General features: G+C 40.4%; 1 protein-coding gene across 1 annotated transcript in view; it reads right to left on the reverse strand.

The window, feature by feature from the left end:
* Nucleotides 1–17,512, reverse strand: part of TRHDE (thyrotropin releasing hormone degrading enzyme) — a 226,017-nt gene that overhangs the window by 184,087 nt on the left and 24,418 nt on the right. Inside the window, exon 3 of the mRNA XM_063322932.1 lies at nt 2,200–2,326. Coding sequence (XP_063179002.1) covers nt 2,200–2,326 — 127 coding nt within the window. The remainder of the gene's footprint in view (nt 1–2,199; nt 2,327–17,512) is intronic.

The raw sequence follows: 17,512 nt of genomic DNA on the forward strand, positions 1-17,512 counted from the left end.
GAGTGGTGCGGTTGACATGCCTGAGGGCCAGGATGTCATCCAGAAGGACCTGGACGAGCTCAAGAAGTGGGCGCGTATGAACGTCATGAGGTTCAGTAAGGCCAAGTGCAAGGTCCTGGACTGGGGCAACCTCCAGTATCAATACAGGCTGGGGGATGAAGGGATTGAGAGCAGCCCTGCCGAGAACAACTTGTCACTACTGGTGGATGAAAAGCTGGACATGAGCCAACAATGTGCACTCACAGCCCAGAAAGCCAACCATATCCTGGGCTGCATCAAGAGAAGCGTGACCAGCAGGTCGAGGGAGGTGATTCTGCCCCTCTACTCTGCTCTCATGAGATCCTACCTGGAGTACTGCGTCCAACTCTAGAGCACTCAGCACAGGAAAGACATCAACCCGCTGCAGCAGGTCTAGAGGATGGCCATGCAGATGATCAGAGGGATGGAGCGCCTCTCCTATGAGGAGAGGCTGAGAGAGTTGGGGTTGTTCAGCCTGGAGAAGAGAAGGCTCTGGTGGGACCTTACTGCAGCCTTTCAGTACTTAAAGGGGGCCTAAAAAAAAGATGGGGACAAACTTTGTAGCAGGGCCTGTTGTGATAGGACAAGGGTCAATGGTTTTAAACTAAAAGAGGGAAGATTTAGACTAGATTTAAGAAGACATTTTTTATTATAAGCATGGTGAAACACTGGAACAGGTTGCCCACAGAGGCGGTAGATGCCCTATCCCTGAAAACATTCAAGGTCAGGCTGGATGGGGCTCTGAGCAACCTGATCGAGTTGACGATGTCCCTGCTCACTGCAGGGGATTTGAACTAGATGACCTTTAAAGGTCCCTTCCAACCCAAACTATTCTATGATTCTATGATTTCTGATGAGGTATTTTTAAAAGATATGCTACAGCATAATGATTACGCATACAGCACATTGAATTAGTTGAAAGACCGTATGTTGCAATTGTTGTGAATGATATTCTGAAGCAGATACAGTCACCACTGCCTGCTGCTACCTGGCATCCTCAATAAACTACCTGCAGTAATGATGTTCATCCTTTACATTCAATGGAAAGTTTTTTGATTAGTTTTTTCTGTCTAAATTTCTGGCATCTGTAAGACTACAATTTCCTTTATGAAATCATTATTACATACCTGAAGCCAGGTACAAAAAGATACACAGAAAGTCTGATGCACGTGCCATGTTTAATCCATCTGCATATTTCTCCAGGAGAACAATGCCTATAGCCCGTCATTTAAAGTCAACAAAAAACAAATGCCACAACATTCTTATTAAAAAATTATGCAACACCTTCATCTAGCAACATCAGTTACTTTATTTATCTCCTACACCATTAGTTGCAAGACTAATAAAGCTACTCAGCGGACAAGGGATTTAATGAAATAGACCCTGAGTTCCTGGGAGGATCACCTGTGGTTCCAACTCTAACGCTTCTGATCAAATACAAGCTCTCTTCCTGCTGCTGAGCAATAGGCTTTTCTGGATCTTGATCAAACATGCTCCGAAGGAGGGACAGTGTAATAATATCATGTAAAGTATTCAAGTGTGTAGGAGAACAATTGATTGTGGTGAAAGGGAGGAGGAGAAAAAACTATTTAAAAATAATGGAAATTGACAGCTTTTACATTTAGGTCACTTGAGCAGCAAAACAAGTTCACAGCAATTCTCTCAATAAGCAAAATACAATTAAACATATGTACTAATCATCATTAATAAAACACATAAGCCAGCATAAAAAAAATAAATATAGTTTTGCACTGTTACAGTTTCCCAGTTTCCACAAATATTTTCAGCTCTGTTCCCCATCTAAGGCTGAGGCATCAAGATACAAATATTAGAGAACAAACATCTCCCAGTGGCTAAAGAAAGTAAGGATCAAAATAAATGGTATTAAAAAAAAAAAAAACCAAACCACACTTATCCCTCTCAAGTTCTCTTCCCATTGCCTAACAAATTTAAGTACTGTCTGCTTACTGCTCCTTTCAGTGCAAAGCTGGAGAAGGGACAATTTGGCTTCCCTTCCTCTGAAAGGAAGAGATGAAAAATTCCTTACTTATTGATCCTTCTAAATTAACCCAAAGATTCCTTACTTTGAAATCTAGTACATTCCAATCTTAAATTTCCTTTAAAAAGGCTAACTTTATCTCCCGTCTCTGGGTGAACTTCATATTCTATGGGAAGTCTTACCTAATTTTGGCAGGGAATAGGGCACTTTAAAATAATCTTCATAAAATTCAATGAGTCTCCTTGTAATATTTAGAGCATAGTCCCCTGATCCTCTTCGGATTGCATCAGGCCTTGCATATAACCGTACCTGTAAGAAAACAAAGCAAAAGACAGTTTCAGCATCTGCATTTTAAAGCTATCCTACCTGCAGAGGTGAACTATTCCAAAGTTGTTGTGAGGTGGCAGGATTATTCTCTTAAAGCCAAATGTGACTGTCGTATGTTTGTCAAAACATGCCATAGCTGAAAACCAGAACTTCTACAATCAAGGTTACAAAGTTGAGAAGTCACAATCTCCTACTTGTTTGTGTTGCCAAATAAAAGACTTAACACTCCTTGCACCAAAATAAATATTCAAAGAAAACACTTACATGTGTCTGCTAGAGATATGATGGGAGAGTGGATTAGTATAATGGTTCTCTGCCCACACTGAATGTAGGCAGGATGCAGGGGCTCAGTAGGAGAGAAGTTCACGGTTTGTTAAAGGCACATTATATCGAGCCCTGAAAGTATTAGTAAGACTGTAGAGAAAAAAAAATAATCGTTCTCTTTTCTTTTCTCTGGCAGTGACACAGTTACTCTTGATGAGCTATGGAAGACTGCAAAAACAACCATTTATAAGCTCATTCATGTACACAAACAATTAACATTCCCGAAACCTCCATGACTGCTTCAGGCCTCTCTTTTCAGAGAGCAGTAAGTTAAAGCTGTTTATACAAGCCCCAGACTGCTGTGTTCGGTATAAAATAGCTCACACATTTGACTACACGGAGCACCAAAGTGAACAGAACTCACCTTAATAATTCAGAACCCAAGTGTGACCCCCTTCCCTCCTGACTAAGGAGGCAGCAGAAAGCACCCCCAGGTTATTCATTATTCCCTGTCCTCACAGTCCTTAATGCCTCTTTAGTGCAAAGCTGACACACAGCTGAGAACTGTTAACGAAGAAAGGGACAGAAAGGAGAGCCACTTTTTGCTCTCCCTCCTCAAACGCAGTCTGACAGAGGTAGCCAAGGGGAAGCAGTGTGTGCTTTCTGGCTGTGGCAGAAGGTCTCTCCCTGCAGTACATAATGACCTGATACAAACGAGACTCTACTAAATGTCAGTCCTAATAATAATATCTGACTGGCTAATACTTTCTGTGGTAGGATTAAATCCCAACCAGGGTTCCGAGGAAAGCAGCAGGGCAGAAATCAGAAACTATCAATGCAAACATGAAGCAGAAATACCAGTTTTGAAATGTTTCTAAATGCTCTATTCTGGACCAAGAAAATCCAAGGGGATTTTCAGCTTCAGTGAAAGCATTACCAAGTATTGGTTTAGTGCTCTTTTCCTGAACCAGTTTCAAGTGGAAACCAGATATCAAACCTCAGTATGCTGTACCTGTCAATTCTGTTTTAACCTGGTATCTCTTTGTTTTCGGTATTCAGACACATTATTCTGCTTTGTTACTATGTCCATCTCTATATTTTTTTTATCTTTGTGCACTGAGTCTGTAATACAACACAATCAGCCATACACAGTTATCATTTGTAATGTAAAACAGATAACCCTGTAACCTAATGAGACATGTAATAAAGCAGACTTCTCATAATCACCACCTGAAAGCATATAAACCATTATCTGAACACCTCCAAGTCACTATTTTTGTTAATCACTTCCTTCCACAGTTAACAGTGATACGTACATTAAATGTTCCCTGATCTGCTACACTAAATATATTTTTTTAACAGAGTAGATATTAGCCACAGAGATTCTAATTCAAACATCTCAAAACCTTCAGTTTATTGAAGGATGGTAAGAATCACAATTAGATTTGTGATGAACACTGTTTTGTATCATTAAACCTTTATACACAATTTTGCATAATTGCTTTACTGGCACAGTTGACTGTATCAGCAAATTAGGAAAAAGAGAGTCAGCCAACCAAGTATGCAAAAAATCATTCAATTTGACAGTGGCCAAATGTGTCCATAATAAGGAATAGGACAACAGAAGGGAAGAAAAAAAAAATAGGTACATACAAGAAAAATTGAGGTTCGATTTACTGCATTACAACGCATGTCTTTTGGCAAATGCAGAAAAGGCATTTAATGGTGTCTGAGATGGAGCCCAGGTACCAAAGCTAAAAAACCGCAATGCTGCAAACTTTCATTTGCCAGCTGCCTAATGCTGAATATAGTTTTATTTTGCCTGTAAAGTTTCCTTCAGTGCCTCTCTCCCTGCCCAGAACAGCTCCAGGCTGCCAGGGCTCCATGGCTCACACCAAGGTCATTCTTAATCTGGAACACAGTTCAGAAATTACCCCTGCCTTTGCCCAGGTCTCTCAGGGCTTTGAGGCAACAAGCATTGCCAAAGCTTGCCAGCCATCTCCAAATGCTGGGTCTGCTTCTGCCTTTCACTCAACAACCACTGAACGTGAAATGTATGGAGGAACCTTAGAGGCACCATCGCAGACTCAGCCCTGGCCTCAGAAAATTCCCTCTTGGTTAGCAGAGGGCTACCACCGGGGAAGGTCTGTGACACTCTGCCTAGCTGGCTGGCTGTTTTGGATGACACCTTCTCAGGTGTCATTCATGACATAAGGAGTTCAGTCCAGAGTTCAGTCTAAAGGCTGGCACCCATAAGCTTGAACTTGAAGCCCCTAACTTTCACACACTGATGTCTCTTAGTGTGTATGGGCTCATCTTGACCATGATTTACCTCCAAGTCTATAAAATGAGGATTAAAATATTTCCTTAGCTTATATGAACATTCTGAGTCTTAAGCAGTAAAGACTGTAAAGTTTTCAAATACTGCTCCAAAGAGCAGCTTAAGTAAATAAAACAGAATGAAGATTAAGACATGAGATTTGTTTACCATAATCTTTGTTATCGCTTTCATTTCAAAAGGCAGATAGGTTGTGTTACCTTATGTTGGACTGAACAATAATGCATAAGTATTATATACTTTCCCATAGGCTACTTGATCATTATAGTAAGAATTCAATTTTACATTAATTTAAATAAGAGAAAGAAGAGAAAATCTTCTGCAGAGTTAGACCTAAGTATAAATAAAAGTAATACGTGTTCTCCTACAAAAGATAGATAGGTTTCTAACTTAGGCGTATAATTCTTCACTCACTGCAATGGTACCTACTGCCCTGCAAATATTAGTCAAGTTTTTTTTTCATAATCTTTGCAAGATTAGGTTATACTATTATCTTCATGTAGGAAAGTGGAGAACAAAGAGAGACTGAGACTAATTCTGGGTGCTTATCTTGACACCTCTCAATGTCAAGTATACTTAACAGTTTTATTGCACACACTTAAAGCACTGTTCCCTTTATATATTATTGCAGTAGTGAACACTTTATGCAGCTTTAAGTCTGGTCACAGGTGCCTTAGTTTGGGTATTAAGAAAATTAGTAACACACGATTAGTGACTAAATGAGACTGTGCCAGTTTACGTGATTTGCTTGGCATCTCACAGCAACTCTGGTGGCAGAGGCAGGGAGGGAATTCAAAGATGGCATTCAGCTTCACAGCCACCTGACAGCCTGCACCGAGTACCTTCCACCTTTGGGAATGAATAAGGTTGTGACTGTTTAGACAACAGGCGTATTCACAGCACACTGGTGTTGTCCTGATGGAGTGCAGTTCCTCATGTGTCTTAAATGACAAAAATACCGGAAAAAATATTATGAGGGATCATATTAGTCATGACACTGTCATAATACCTATGAACATAACAAAGTTCACATGGTTTTCTTAACTCCTTTGCACCTACATTTGCAACCATTACCAATCTTTCAACAGAAGTTCTGACTACTAGGAAGAAAAAAAATCCAAACCTCTCATTTCTCTCTCAAATGGAACCAGACTGACTGTCTCCTCCCTACCACAAGTTTGAATAACTAGGTTTGCATCTTCAGTCCTACAACCCAGACCTCCCTTTTGATATTTATAAGACACTGTTGTTCTTATATCACACAGGCACAGATGGAGGAGACCAGACACACTTTGCCAGAAATCATTTTCACTTTTGTTAACAGCAGAGCAAGAAGTTATTAGAGATTCTAAATTAAATCGGTGCAATGTGTATTTTCTCATTCTTTTCTAAAGTGAACAAAAACATGAGTTGTTTCCCCTTGTTTCCTCTCCAGAAGCCCTGGGCTATTTTCATTACAACTTGAAACAGAGACAATACAATAGCCACACTCAGATACCACCACAGAAAAATCATCCTGAAGGATTAATTTAAAAATATTAGTAACCTAACTGAAGTTCTTAGAATGACTTCAGCAGCATTATCAGATAAAATACTAAAATATTCCTGAAACTTGTATGGTAAATTCCATGTATTTGTTAAAAGTGACCAATAGTCTACTTCCCTATAGTTAGTCAAAAGTATTTGTTCTACAAAAAGTGTACTTTCACAAATAATTTGTATATATTGCAACACTTTCTGTAGTCCCTCTTAATATTTCAGTATTTGTTACAAAAAAGTCAAAGAAATTTAAAAATATTTGTAATACCAGGTTACCAGAACAGATGAATATGACTATAAAATGAGAGCTGTTTCCCACAGTGAGGGACAGTTGTGATATATGCCAAGAAGTGTGCAACAGATTTAAAACAAATCACAGCTAAGTAAAGTCAGGTTATTAACTACTGTGCATGAGAAAATCTTCCTGTCTACAGCAGGTAAAAGTTATTCATCAAAAAGAAGTACTTTTCTTGTCTTATTACTTCAGAGTGTTTCAAAAAAAATGTGAATTAGTAACTATATACAAGGAACAATGGGTAAATTTTGACAAGTACAAACTGTAAATCGCAGTGAATGTCTTAATTTCTGGTGAATAGTACATTCACTAAAAATGTTTCCTCTGTACCAATGAATAGTGATAATTTCAGCATATAATAAACAGAGAAATGGGTTCAGAAAAAGTAGAACAATTCTGTTTTGACATTTTAGAATCACAACCTTTTTTCTTTTCTTTTTTTTTTCCATTAAAATTGAAGTACATGAAAAAAGGAAAGGATGAAAGGGATGAAGAACGGTAAGGAAAAAACTGCAGTCATTTTTTCACATTCTGTGAAATACTTCAGGTCAAACTGAAGGCTTTGTTCAGTTCTGCTTTGCAGGTAGGAGGAATATGGAATACATTCAGCATTTTGACCATGGAAATAAAAGGTAAAAATCCATTATTTACACCTGCCTAAATGCAAAAAGACTGTTGGCCAACCTTCTCCCTCTGCAGGAATTCACCAAAGGTGAAGGAAGACCAGACAGAACCACACTATGTTTTCCTCCTGGCACTAGAGGAAGACACTAATAACCTTTGCTAGAGGTGCCACAAGCCTGTCAACGCGCTTCCCCAGGGAATTAAGGAAGCTGACAATTGGCAGAAATCAGGATGTTACAGCAAGAGGCTTGCAAGCCTGAAGCGTGCCGTACACCAGAGCCCACCTCTTCCTTTAACATTAAATACCTACTTCTACATTTGCAGCCTGCTCTTGAAGACATTATTCTCTATGCCACCTTCTACTTCACGTGTGCATCCCCTTTGAAACCCTCATTCTTACAGTGGTCTTGTCTTTTTAGGGGAGTGTCACCATGCTTGATACCGAAACATATTTTATTTATTGTAACAGTAAAGTTTGATGATTACGATAATCCCATATAATAGTCTGCATTCACTCGGCAAGGTATCTTTTCTTTAAACGTTTAGTCACCTTTTCCATGTTTTAAGACCACTCCAATTGCCATCACTGCCTTCCCTGATGCCCTGGGGAGATCACAGCTCACTGGATGAGAAATACTGCTCCAAGGGAAGAAAGTCCACCTCTGGTTTAGCAAGGGAAGGCTTGTGAGAGCAGATGGCTCATTGGGCTCTAACAACCTAACACAACACCCGCTGACTTCAACTGAATGACTCCTGTTAACTACAGGGGCTTTAAATCAGACTTCCAGAGGAGGCATGACTAATCTAGCCCCTGGGCTAGGGGCACTTCTGCCAAGGCAACCTTCACTAACAACATCTACCACATCTACTGTCCATGTTTTTAGATCAGCACTCAAGTAGTTCTTGTTAGGCAGTGCACAGGAAAAAAAAAAATTAAAAAAAATTCGTCCTTTAAATGGCAGTACTGTGGTCATGACCACTGATAGTTCAGATCATGAGAAGCAGGACCACTGACTGGATCTTATGCCTATATCCCGTGTGCTACAAGGAAAATAGCTCTCTGCATCCTTAAAACATCCTGACGCAGAATTTACACAACAGTAACCATTGCTGTACCTCTGACACAGCATCAGGTACAAGGCCAGCTTAGTTGCTGACAAGGTGAGAAGATGTATCTATAATCCCAGCCCTTGGTTCACACGGTCTGATACCTGGACACTGCCACACGTGTGACTGCACAAATCCACTCCCAAAGGTACCCCCAGTCACGAAGAGCCTTTGCCCAGCCCTGAATGCTGTCACATCACATAGGCCTGTGGCACCACAAGAGACCTGAATCTCACTCTTCTTTACCTTGGCACTATTACACCATCTTTCCAAACAAACATGGCTAATGTTCCAAGGATGGCATCTACCTATGTTGCTGCTGCTGTCTAGATTTTCCCTCCCCACTTTTTCCATCTTCGGTCCATTTTGCTACATGTACTAAAGTTCAAACAGTCTGGGAGAAAATGGGACTATGGAAATTGAGCAAAAGTCTGATGACAACCTTAAATCTTGTTGTTTTCTCAGGGAAGCATGGATTAGGTAACCTTGTATCAACACAGGAATCCACTTCACAATTAAGGATAGTTTCCCCTCCCACCTACTTCAAGCAGAATTAAAAGTAACTTTGTCAGGTGTTTTAAAGCAGCTCAGAGTGCTTTCCCATTATGAAACAGATGTTTCTGCACATCAACTGGTGTCAGCAATGCCACCCTGGGAATAATGCTTGTTCTTTAATCCCTTCCTCAAAGCCAGCAGACTCCACATAAAGCACTGTTCTTGGGAGGCCTCTCCAAAACTAGCTCCAGTCTAATCCAGTGTGACTATACCCACAGGCTCAGCCCAGCACCGGTACATCTGGGATCTCGCTCACGAGGATTTAAAAATCTCAGTTCAGGAAAGCACTTATGCATATGTTTAATTTTAAACACGTGTTTATCCTCAAACATGCATTTACGTTTTTCAGAAGGCCCTAACATTTCAATAGAGCAGACACTTAAAAATTTTATAAAGGGGGAGAAAATAGTTTATGCTCTTTGTTTCAAGATCCGTAATACCTCTGCAGCAAGTGAGACTCTCAGCTGAAAAACACATGCATTGCTTCTGTATGTAAAAGCTTCAATTTACTTGATAATCTGAGATCTCTTACATCTTTATTTGGCTTACTGACTATTTTAGGCACAGGTATTGCTTTTATTATTGTTACAGAGATAAATGTATGTTCACATTACACATTTAATATAGCAGACAGATATCTGGATGCAACAGTCTTCGTTGCAACCTCCCTGGTTCACTTCTGCAAACAAGGCATTGAATCTCAAATGAGTTTTTAAACGTGATAAATTCAAAAGAAATAACACTTCACTACTTACGTGAACAGGCTACAAGTTCCACTAAGAATGTGTATGAAGTGTCTCACACGTGTGCATAACTCCACAAGTTCTGTGTATTCAAATGCAATAAATTTTACAACATTGATGAGTGAAGGAGAGAGAGAGGCAGCTGTAGTAATCATAGTTAAACTTGATAATGGGAAGAAATGACAGAAAAATGCCTTGTTTCAATCTCCTATTCATTATTCATCACGGACAATACCAAAAGAGACTGTATGGTAATGAAGTGTGCTTACTGAATACCGAAGGGACAGCTCACCTTTATAAGGAGATGAATTTTCTCCAAACTAAACAGTCACACACAGCACTGCACTGAGCCTTTTTTGGATAGAATTATAATTAAAAATGTTTTGATAAATTTAGGATTTATTTTTTTTTAAAGCTAGCTGAAAACAGTGAGAGTTCAATGACCTCATACTTTCTAAGGAAAAACTGTTTTGCTGGAGATTGGGTGGAACTTTCTTTTAAAGTAAACACACACCATTTTTGCATCCCCATTCAAGACAGATTTAACTGGTTTAATAAACCAGTTAAAATAAGAAGTTGCCACTAAAAATAAGGTTTATGTGAAAGCGTGAAAGAAATGGTCACGGAGGGAGTTATATTGGTAGAGAGGTGCCCCGGGAAACTAAGTGCAAGCACAGGGGTGCCTGAACATTGTTGCAGGGCAAGGGGAAAAACTCTTTAAACAGACATAGCAGATGGTCCTAGATAAAAACCTCATAGCATGATCCTGAAGGAGAAAGAAGTGAAAAAAACTTCTGGGTTTCCAGCTGACAGTGGGAAAATTAGGAATATTAAGCAAAGAGATTGCCAGAGTTGTGAAGGTGGTAGGGGGGGAGCAAGGGAGAATAGTTTTGTGCATCTCCTTTCTAAATAAATATGACTGCATGGGAGAAACATCCAGTTGCCTCATCAATTTCTCATCTGAACAAAAACGAAGGTAAGTGTTTGCTGACTGCTCCTGCCAAAGGTCCAACAATATATTCCACCAGGAGGCAAAACTGTCATGCAGACATGCTACAATTTCTAACTTGAGAAGAGAACATAAAATACTTTGGAAAGTTAATGAGCTGCACCCACATATAAATCCAACCAATGCTCAGCTGGCATAAAATAAAATACTGGCCATGTCACTGACCGCGGTGCCATTAAGATTAATTTAGAGCACTCAGGATCTGTATCATCTTGTTGAAATGGCTCAGGGACGGAAAGTGAACATGTTAACAACTAACGTATAGCAAATGTAATTACGGACACCATTTCAGCCAACTAAGACTGCCACGATCCCACCACCACATACTCTCTTATTCAGCCTCCCCTCTTCCCTTGTACCAGCACTAGAGCTCAGCTCAGCTCACAGTGAGCATTCACCCAGATGAGTTGGGTAGCTATGCCAGCCAGGTGGGCAGTGTCCAGGCAGCCCAGCTTCCTCACCTGGCCACCCATCAGGTCCATGCTAGAGCCAGCACAAGAAAGCATTTGTGAAGGGAAGAGAGGACCATGACATACCACATACAGATAAATCTGAGTCGTTACAGAACTTCAACCTAGGAGGAAAAACTTCGCTATAGTGGGGAATTCAGTGCCTAAATTGTTGAGATTCCCAGTGGTTAAGGCTCCTTTCACCTTCTTTGTAAAAGGTCAAAAAAAAAAAATCACCATAGCTTTAAGAAACAAAATACAAAGATTTACATTATTTACCCACGACATATAAAACCTCTGTACCACAACACTGGCAGTAAGATGATGTGAGAGTGGCTTTTCCCTCCAGGAAGAATCTGCAGTAGACATATCCCAAGGGGTACCACCAGTTGCCATTTCCTTTGGTTGAACTGGGATTGGATTGGCATTTAAAAGAATTCTCTTATTCAGAGTATTTTCCATTGTCTATTTTATAGTCAAAGCATTCACATTGCACATTATTCATAAATAATATTTCACCTACTCTTGGTCAAAAAACAGAGTTACAGAAGTACACAAGTTTAAATAAAGTGCCAAGAAGTGACCTACAACATTCAGCAGCCCTACAGCATGACCAGTTTCACCTGGCTAGAGATCGCTCTGTCACAAGTACACAGATGTTACCTTAGAGTGATTCCATTTGAAATGATAATCTGCAGCTATTATAACTGCTGATTTATATTTTGGCATTGTCTACAGGCTGTCAATTTGACAACGAGGTTTCCCTGTGCTCAGCAGGCTATATAAATAGGAGCAAGGGTTTACTCTTACTCTCAGATCTTTCTGCCTGAACAGACAGGCAAAACATGGGGGAAATGAACTGTTATGATCGCCATTTTATAAGTGAAGGATGCAGAAAGATAGGCTTAATATCAGTAAGAAAATCTGAAAAAGAGCTGGAAATAGAAATTTAATTTCCTCACCGCCGCAAACTGATAAATCATCTTTTCATCGTAAATCATCAAATTACTATTCTTAAAACACATATTCTGGAAAATAGCACCTTTTCCATTCGAAATTTCAGATAAATAAATAAAAACCCCTTTTTTCAGGTTCCTCAGTCACAACATGTTTTTCAAAAACCAGACCTAAACGACACCCCAAACTGTACACCTGTAACCCTGAAATTGCTCAACTCCAGAAGACATTCTGAAAACTGAAGTTCCCCACGTTCACTCGTGTCTAGGAGTAACCGTCCCATTCCCATAACATCTTTTTTCAAGTGGCTACCATGCTGAGATTATTTAGCTTCGTTTAAAGGGAAAGGCTATTTTATAATTCATTTAAAAGTAATTACTTTAAGAGATTTCAACAAGTGGTCCCCTACAAAATAGCTACTAGGTACAGTGATGTACTTGTCGGGAGCATAACAACAAGAACAGGAGGAGACAGAGACAAACTGTACGTAACAATCCAGCAAAGATGATTGCAAGGGCGTGTCAGTACTTTCATGCTTCACATAAATTCAGCACAACCATAGTGGAAAACATAGTCTGGTAGATATACATTTCACCTTACTCATCATATGTTGGCAGTAATCTTGATCAGTATTGGGGGGGGAGGGGGGAAGAAATATATGTGGTAAATAAAGAGAACCGATGACAAAATATACTCCCAACAAAAGCAAAGCCGAAGCACAGCTCATCTGTGACCTCAAATGCATTTACTCAATGCATAGCTTATAATAGCAGCAATAAGCAAAAGGAACACAGGAAAGCATTTTGTGAGCTACATGTAAACTTCATAAAAAAACTGTTTGCAAGGTAAACAGATTACTACAGTGAGGTGCTGAGATTTAAAGTACCCTTTAAAACTTGGCACTGAGGAAACTCAACACTTTGTAGACAAGTCTGCATTGTGCTGGATTGAGCCCACAACACTTTTTGAAAAACTGTAGCCCTTAGGAGGGAGAAAAATATGCACATGGGAAATTTTGTGCTCTGACTGTTATAAAATCCATAACAAAAACGGGTTACATCAATAAGAGCAACAACCATATTAACAGTGAGAGTTCCTTCAGGCTAAAAACTTGTCGGAGCAGAGAGACAAACAATTTGGCCAGTAAAAGCAAAATCCATAAACCATGAAATAAGGAAACAAGAAATCAAATTTTTCACGTGGACACACACTAAAATCCACTAAAAAAAAGCTTCATTAAATGCTCTGTTGCTGACTCTCAACTAATATTTTAAATGTTTTTAAAAAGTCTCCAAATCCACATAACAATATAAAAAGTAAACCAAAAGAGCTGTATGTGCCAATAGCATCCAAACACTTCTGCACAACTAGCCTCTGACAAAACCATGGGCAGAATAAGCACTTCAGCCAGAGAAGATAAATTAGGGAAGAAGAGAGTTATCTACCAATAACATCTCCAAACCATGGCTAGAAGGATTCCAGTCCCCTTCCGGGCACACCAATCTCAGTGTAAAACATAAGAATTAGAAGAGAGAAAAAAAAAAAAAAAAGCCAAAGGCAAACTACAATTATAAGTAGAGAAAGCAAAATACAAGGGCTGAATCAATTAGAACATTTTTCCTATCTCAGGCCTCCCATCTGAGAAAGATCAAGGCCACAACCAGGGATCACAGTGATTAACCGCCTAACCAGCCACCAGCAGAGACACAGATGAGAAGTGGCAGATCATATACACACAAAGAATCTGAACTGGCAAACAGAGGCTTTTTGCACCTTAAGACAGAAGCTGCAAAATTCAAGCACTCTGACATATACAAACTTAGACAAATGTGGTAAGACTCTGAGGCATGCTGGTTTTAATCTACAGAACACAGGCTAATATAACATGTGAATTGTTTAAATTAAAATAGAATACTATAAAACGTTTAACTGCAGGGTTATTAATCAAATCCCTTCCAAAATATGAAATGCTCAGATGTTTATGATTATGAAAAATTATTTTTGAACATTTTATCATTCAAATTACATTCCTCATCTTAAAACCTCCACTACTCGACATATTTCCCATTAGAAAGATGCGAGTTAATCAGCAATGTCTTCTGCATGCCTATGGAAAAGGCCAATTTGATACCACTTTCTGATCAGCCACAGCTCAAACACATCTGGTTTACATCTGGACAGCTGAACGGTCAACTAATCAGCTGAGATTTAACTAGGTCTGGGTCACTATCACACAGGTTTCCCAAAATAAAGCAATTTGGTGAGAGCTGATCTCTTTATTCAGACAGATGTGCTGGTTAGCGTTAGATTAATATAGTTTGTTTAGAACAAGATCATGTCTAAGAGAAGAAAAAGGATTAAAATCCTTTCTTATAAAAAAGTCAGGGCAGTTCCTTCCCCGGGAAGCTAACTAGCACAAAATGCAACAATGGGGTCCAACAGATTATGGGAAGATGCAAAGAAGAGAAATATTTCTGAAACCTTGGCTTTCCAAACTTTTAAATGCTGCAGGCACAGCAGTCATACCACAGGCAGAACTGAATTCACACTAAAGGTCTAAGTCTTAAATAATCAATCAACCAGGCAAATAGGAAAACAGAAGCATTTTTGCCACAATCATTTCTGTAATTCCAAGCACAATAAAATGGACCGCACAGATATATTCCTTTGCTGACGGCGGAGCAGATCGCTGCTGTTTGAACAGTCCTTCCTTCCCTTTTCCTAGCTGATGAAAAAAGCTATTCCCCTGCTTAGCTTCCAGCTGACATCCACGTCAATATAACAGCTTCATTAGTCTCTCTCTTTTTAACACTTTCTTGGAGTCTAAGATAACAGCCCTTCTCATGAGACATCCCCTGACTGCACAGTGCAAGGTAAACCTTTAAAATGGCAGGCTTTATTTGCTCTCATCCTATCTGTGTCTACAGAATAAACTGTGTCTACAACCGGAGGATTTGCACCTCCAGGTATCCAGATTAATAAACATTAAGTACAATCATTAGGGGCAATATCAACTGCCTATGGGCAGCAAGAGCACCTGCGCACTTTAGCAAGTACTGACACGAACAAATGCAAAATCTTTTGGAAGCTGCCATGGGATATAAATACTGAAAAGGATAAAGCAGGGACTTTGTAAGGAAGCTTTCTCTAGGTTCAGCATATCAGAACCAATACCTTTTATTTCCCCAAGTTTCTGGTGCTTGACTCTGTGTTTGGGAGGGCAGCAGAAGAGAAGGACAAGTGGCCTAACCCTGTCCCACCTGTGTGTGCCCTTTAATTATTTGCAACAAGGTACCAGCGAGGAGAGGCAGTCCCTGTGACTCCTGTAAAAGGCAAACTGCCACTAATGCCAGGGGGATACGGGAAGATTATTAAAAAGAGAAGGGGGATGAAGGAGCTAGGCAGAGAAAGTATAAACTAATATTCAGTTGAGAGTCTTCAGATCAGCGTATCAAGAGCAGGAAACTGCTACCAGAAGCTTCTAAGAAAAACATTTGTATAAATATCACTGACTAATATTCCACTGCCAGTTTCGCCGAAAGCTCTCAAGTAGCTTGTTGCTACTGCTGCCAGAATACCTACGATGCTTTTCCCACGAGGGTCCTCAAAGCTGCCGTTTCCTAGTAGGCAGAGCAAAGGGGGAAAAAAATGATGAGGGAACAGGAAAGAAATCTCAGGGAGAAGCCATCGCTGCTGAATCGCATGCTCACAGTGCTGACTGACTCCTCCTTCAACTCAAGGCCAAGGCTTAAAACGTTCCCTGGTTCAAGGACCAGTCAATCTCATCGTCAGCAGCACCCTAAAGGGTTAAACCTATGAGAGACAGTCAGCCTCCCGCTGCCGTACTTCAGGGACTCCCAAACACCACCCAGCCAGGTGCTGTCCCCAAGTGCCCCAGTGCCTTATGCTTATGGATCCAAGCAGGACTTGTGACTTTTACAGCTGCATTTGATCACTTGCACAGATTGCTCATGAAAAAAAATAATAAAGGATAGTACTCACAGATCATGTTAAACAACCATTAGAGTACTTCACTTCTGTTTTGCTTTCTAACATAATTTACTCCTCGTTACTCGCAAAAAAGAAGGCCAAACTAACCATGAGATCAGTGCAGGCCTGTAGATGGTGAGCTCAGTCTCAGAAGGCGGTAAGCTTTTGGAGGAGAGGGCACGTGGAGACATGAGCAACCTCAGCAGCATCGTGGACCGTGCTTGTGGGGAGAGAGCTCCCACAGGCTCGGCAGCAGAGCGCAATGCAGAGCAGCGAGCAGGTGCCCTGGCATCGCTGCGTGGTACAATCCAGCATCGCTCAGAGACACGGGTACGGCAGAGGCAGAGCCATGTCTCAGCTAATAAGCCTTGACTTGCAGCACAGTAAATGACCTGGGACACGACGCTCTGCTGACATTGCTATCCCCACTCTCCGTTCCAGAGGCAGCTAAATCAGTGCCAATTAAGAGATGACCATGCCGTACTTGCGCTGTACTCCACTGAGGATTACTCTTCTCTCCCTAAAAAGAACAGATGTGCTTCATTCATTTTACGCCAATGCAGGAATGGGGTCAAATATAAGCTGTGCAATGGCTGTAAGTCATCTGAAGAGCCACTGCTCTCCACGTTCTTCTCCACCATTTTCTGTATCTGGATACCATACCACAGAGCCTTCAGCAGCAGCAAAGGCTGCTCTGTTGGTCTTCTCTGACGCACTTGCACACTCTGCAAAGCACTCTCACATAAGACTCTGAGAAGTTACTCTTCTTTGAATGCTGATTTTTACTTTGTCATTACTGCTGAGATGGCTAAGGGTTTTTCAGACTCTTGAGCAATAGGCGTTCTGAAAGCTCTAGGGTAGTACTGAATGGGAAAAAAGCAGTTTAAGAGGTGGTGGCTTTGAGCTCTTAAAAACTGAAGCATCTGTATCACATGCTAGAAAGAGCAGGTATTTTGGAACAAACTTCAAACCCTAGATCCCTGAGGGCTCAGGAATTACAGAAATAGATCGAGTTACCAGGTCGCTCACATAAGCAAGGCAGTAAGCACAGCAAGGAAAAGATCTGATAGCACTTCCCTCCCTTTTGGTCCTGCAGCTTAAAAAGAAAACTGAGCCAAGAAAGCAAATACAAGATTCAGGGTTTGTCTACAACGAATGCTGCAATGTTTGAAGAGTTGATCTGAAATGCATTTATTCCCATATTACACGGGACAATCACAACCATACAGTCTCTCCATTTAAATGAGTGGCGTCTCTACACCTGACCTTAGTGCCTATGTTACCTATCCCTGATAGTT

Source organism: Chroicocephalus ridibundus, chromosome 1 (assembly GCF_963924245.1).
Source record: "Chroicocephalus ridibundus chromosome 1, bChrRid1.1, whole genome shotgun sequence".
Classification (NCBI taxonomy): domain Eukaryota; kingdom Metazoa; phylum Chordata; class Aves; order Charadriiformes; family Laridae; genus Chroicocephalus; species Chroicocephalus ridibundus.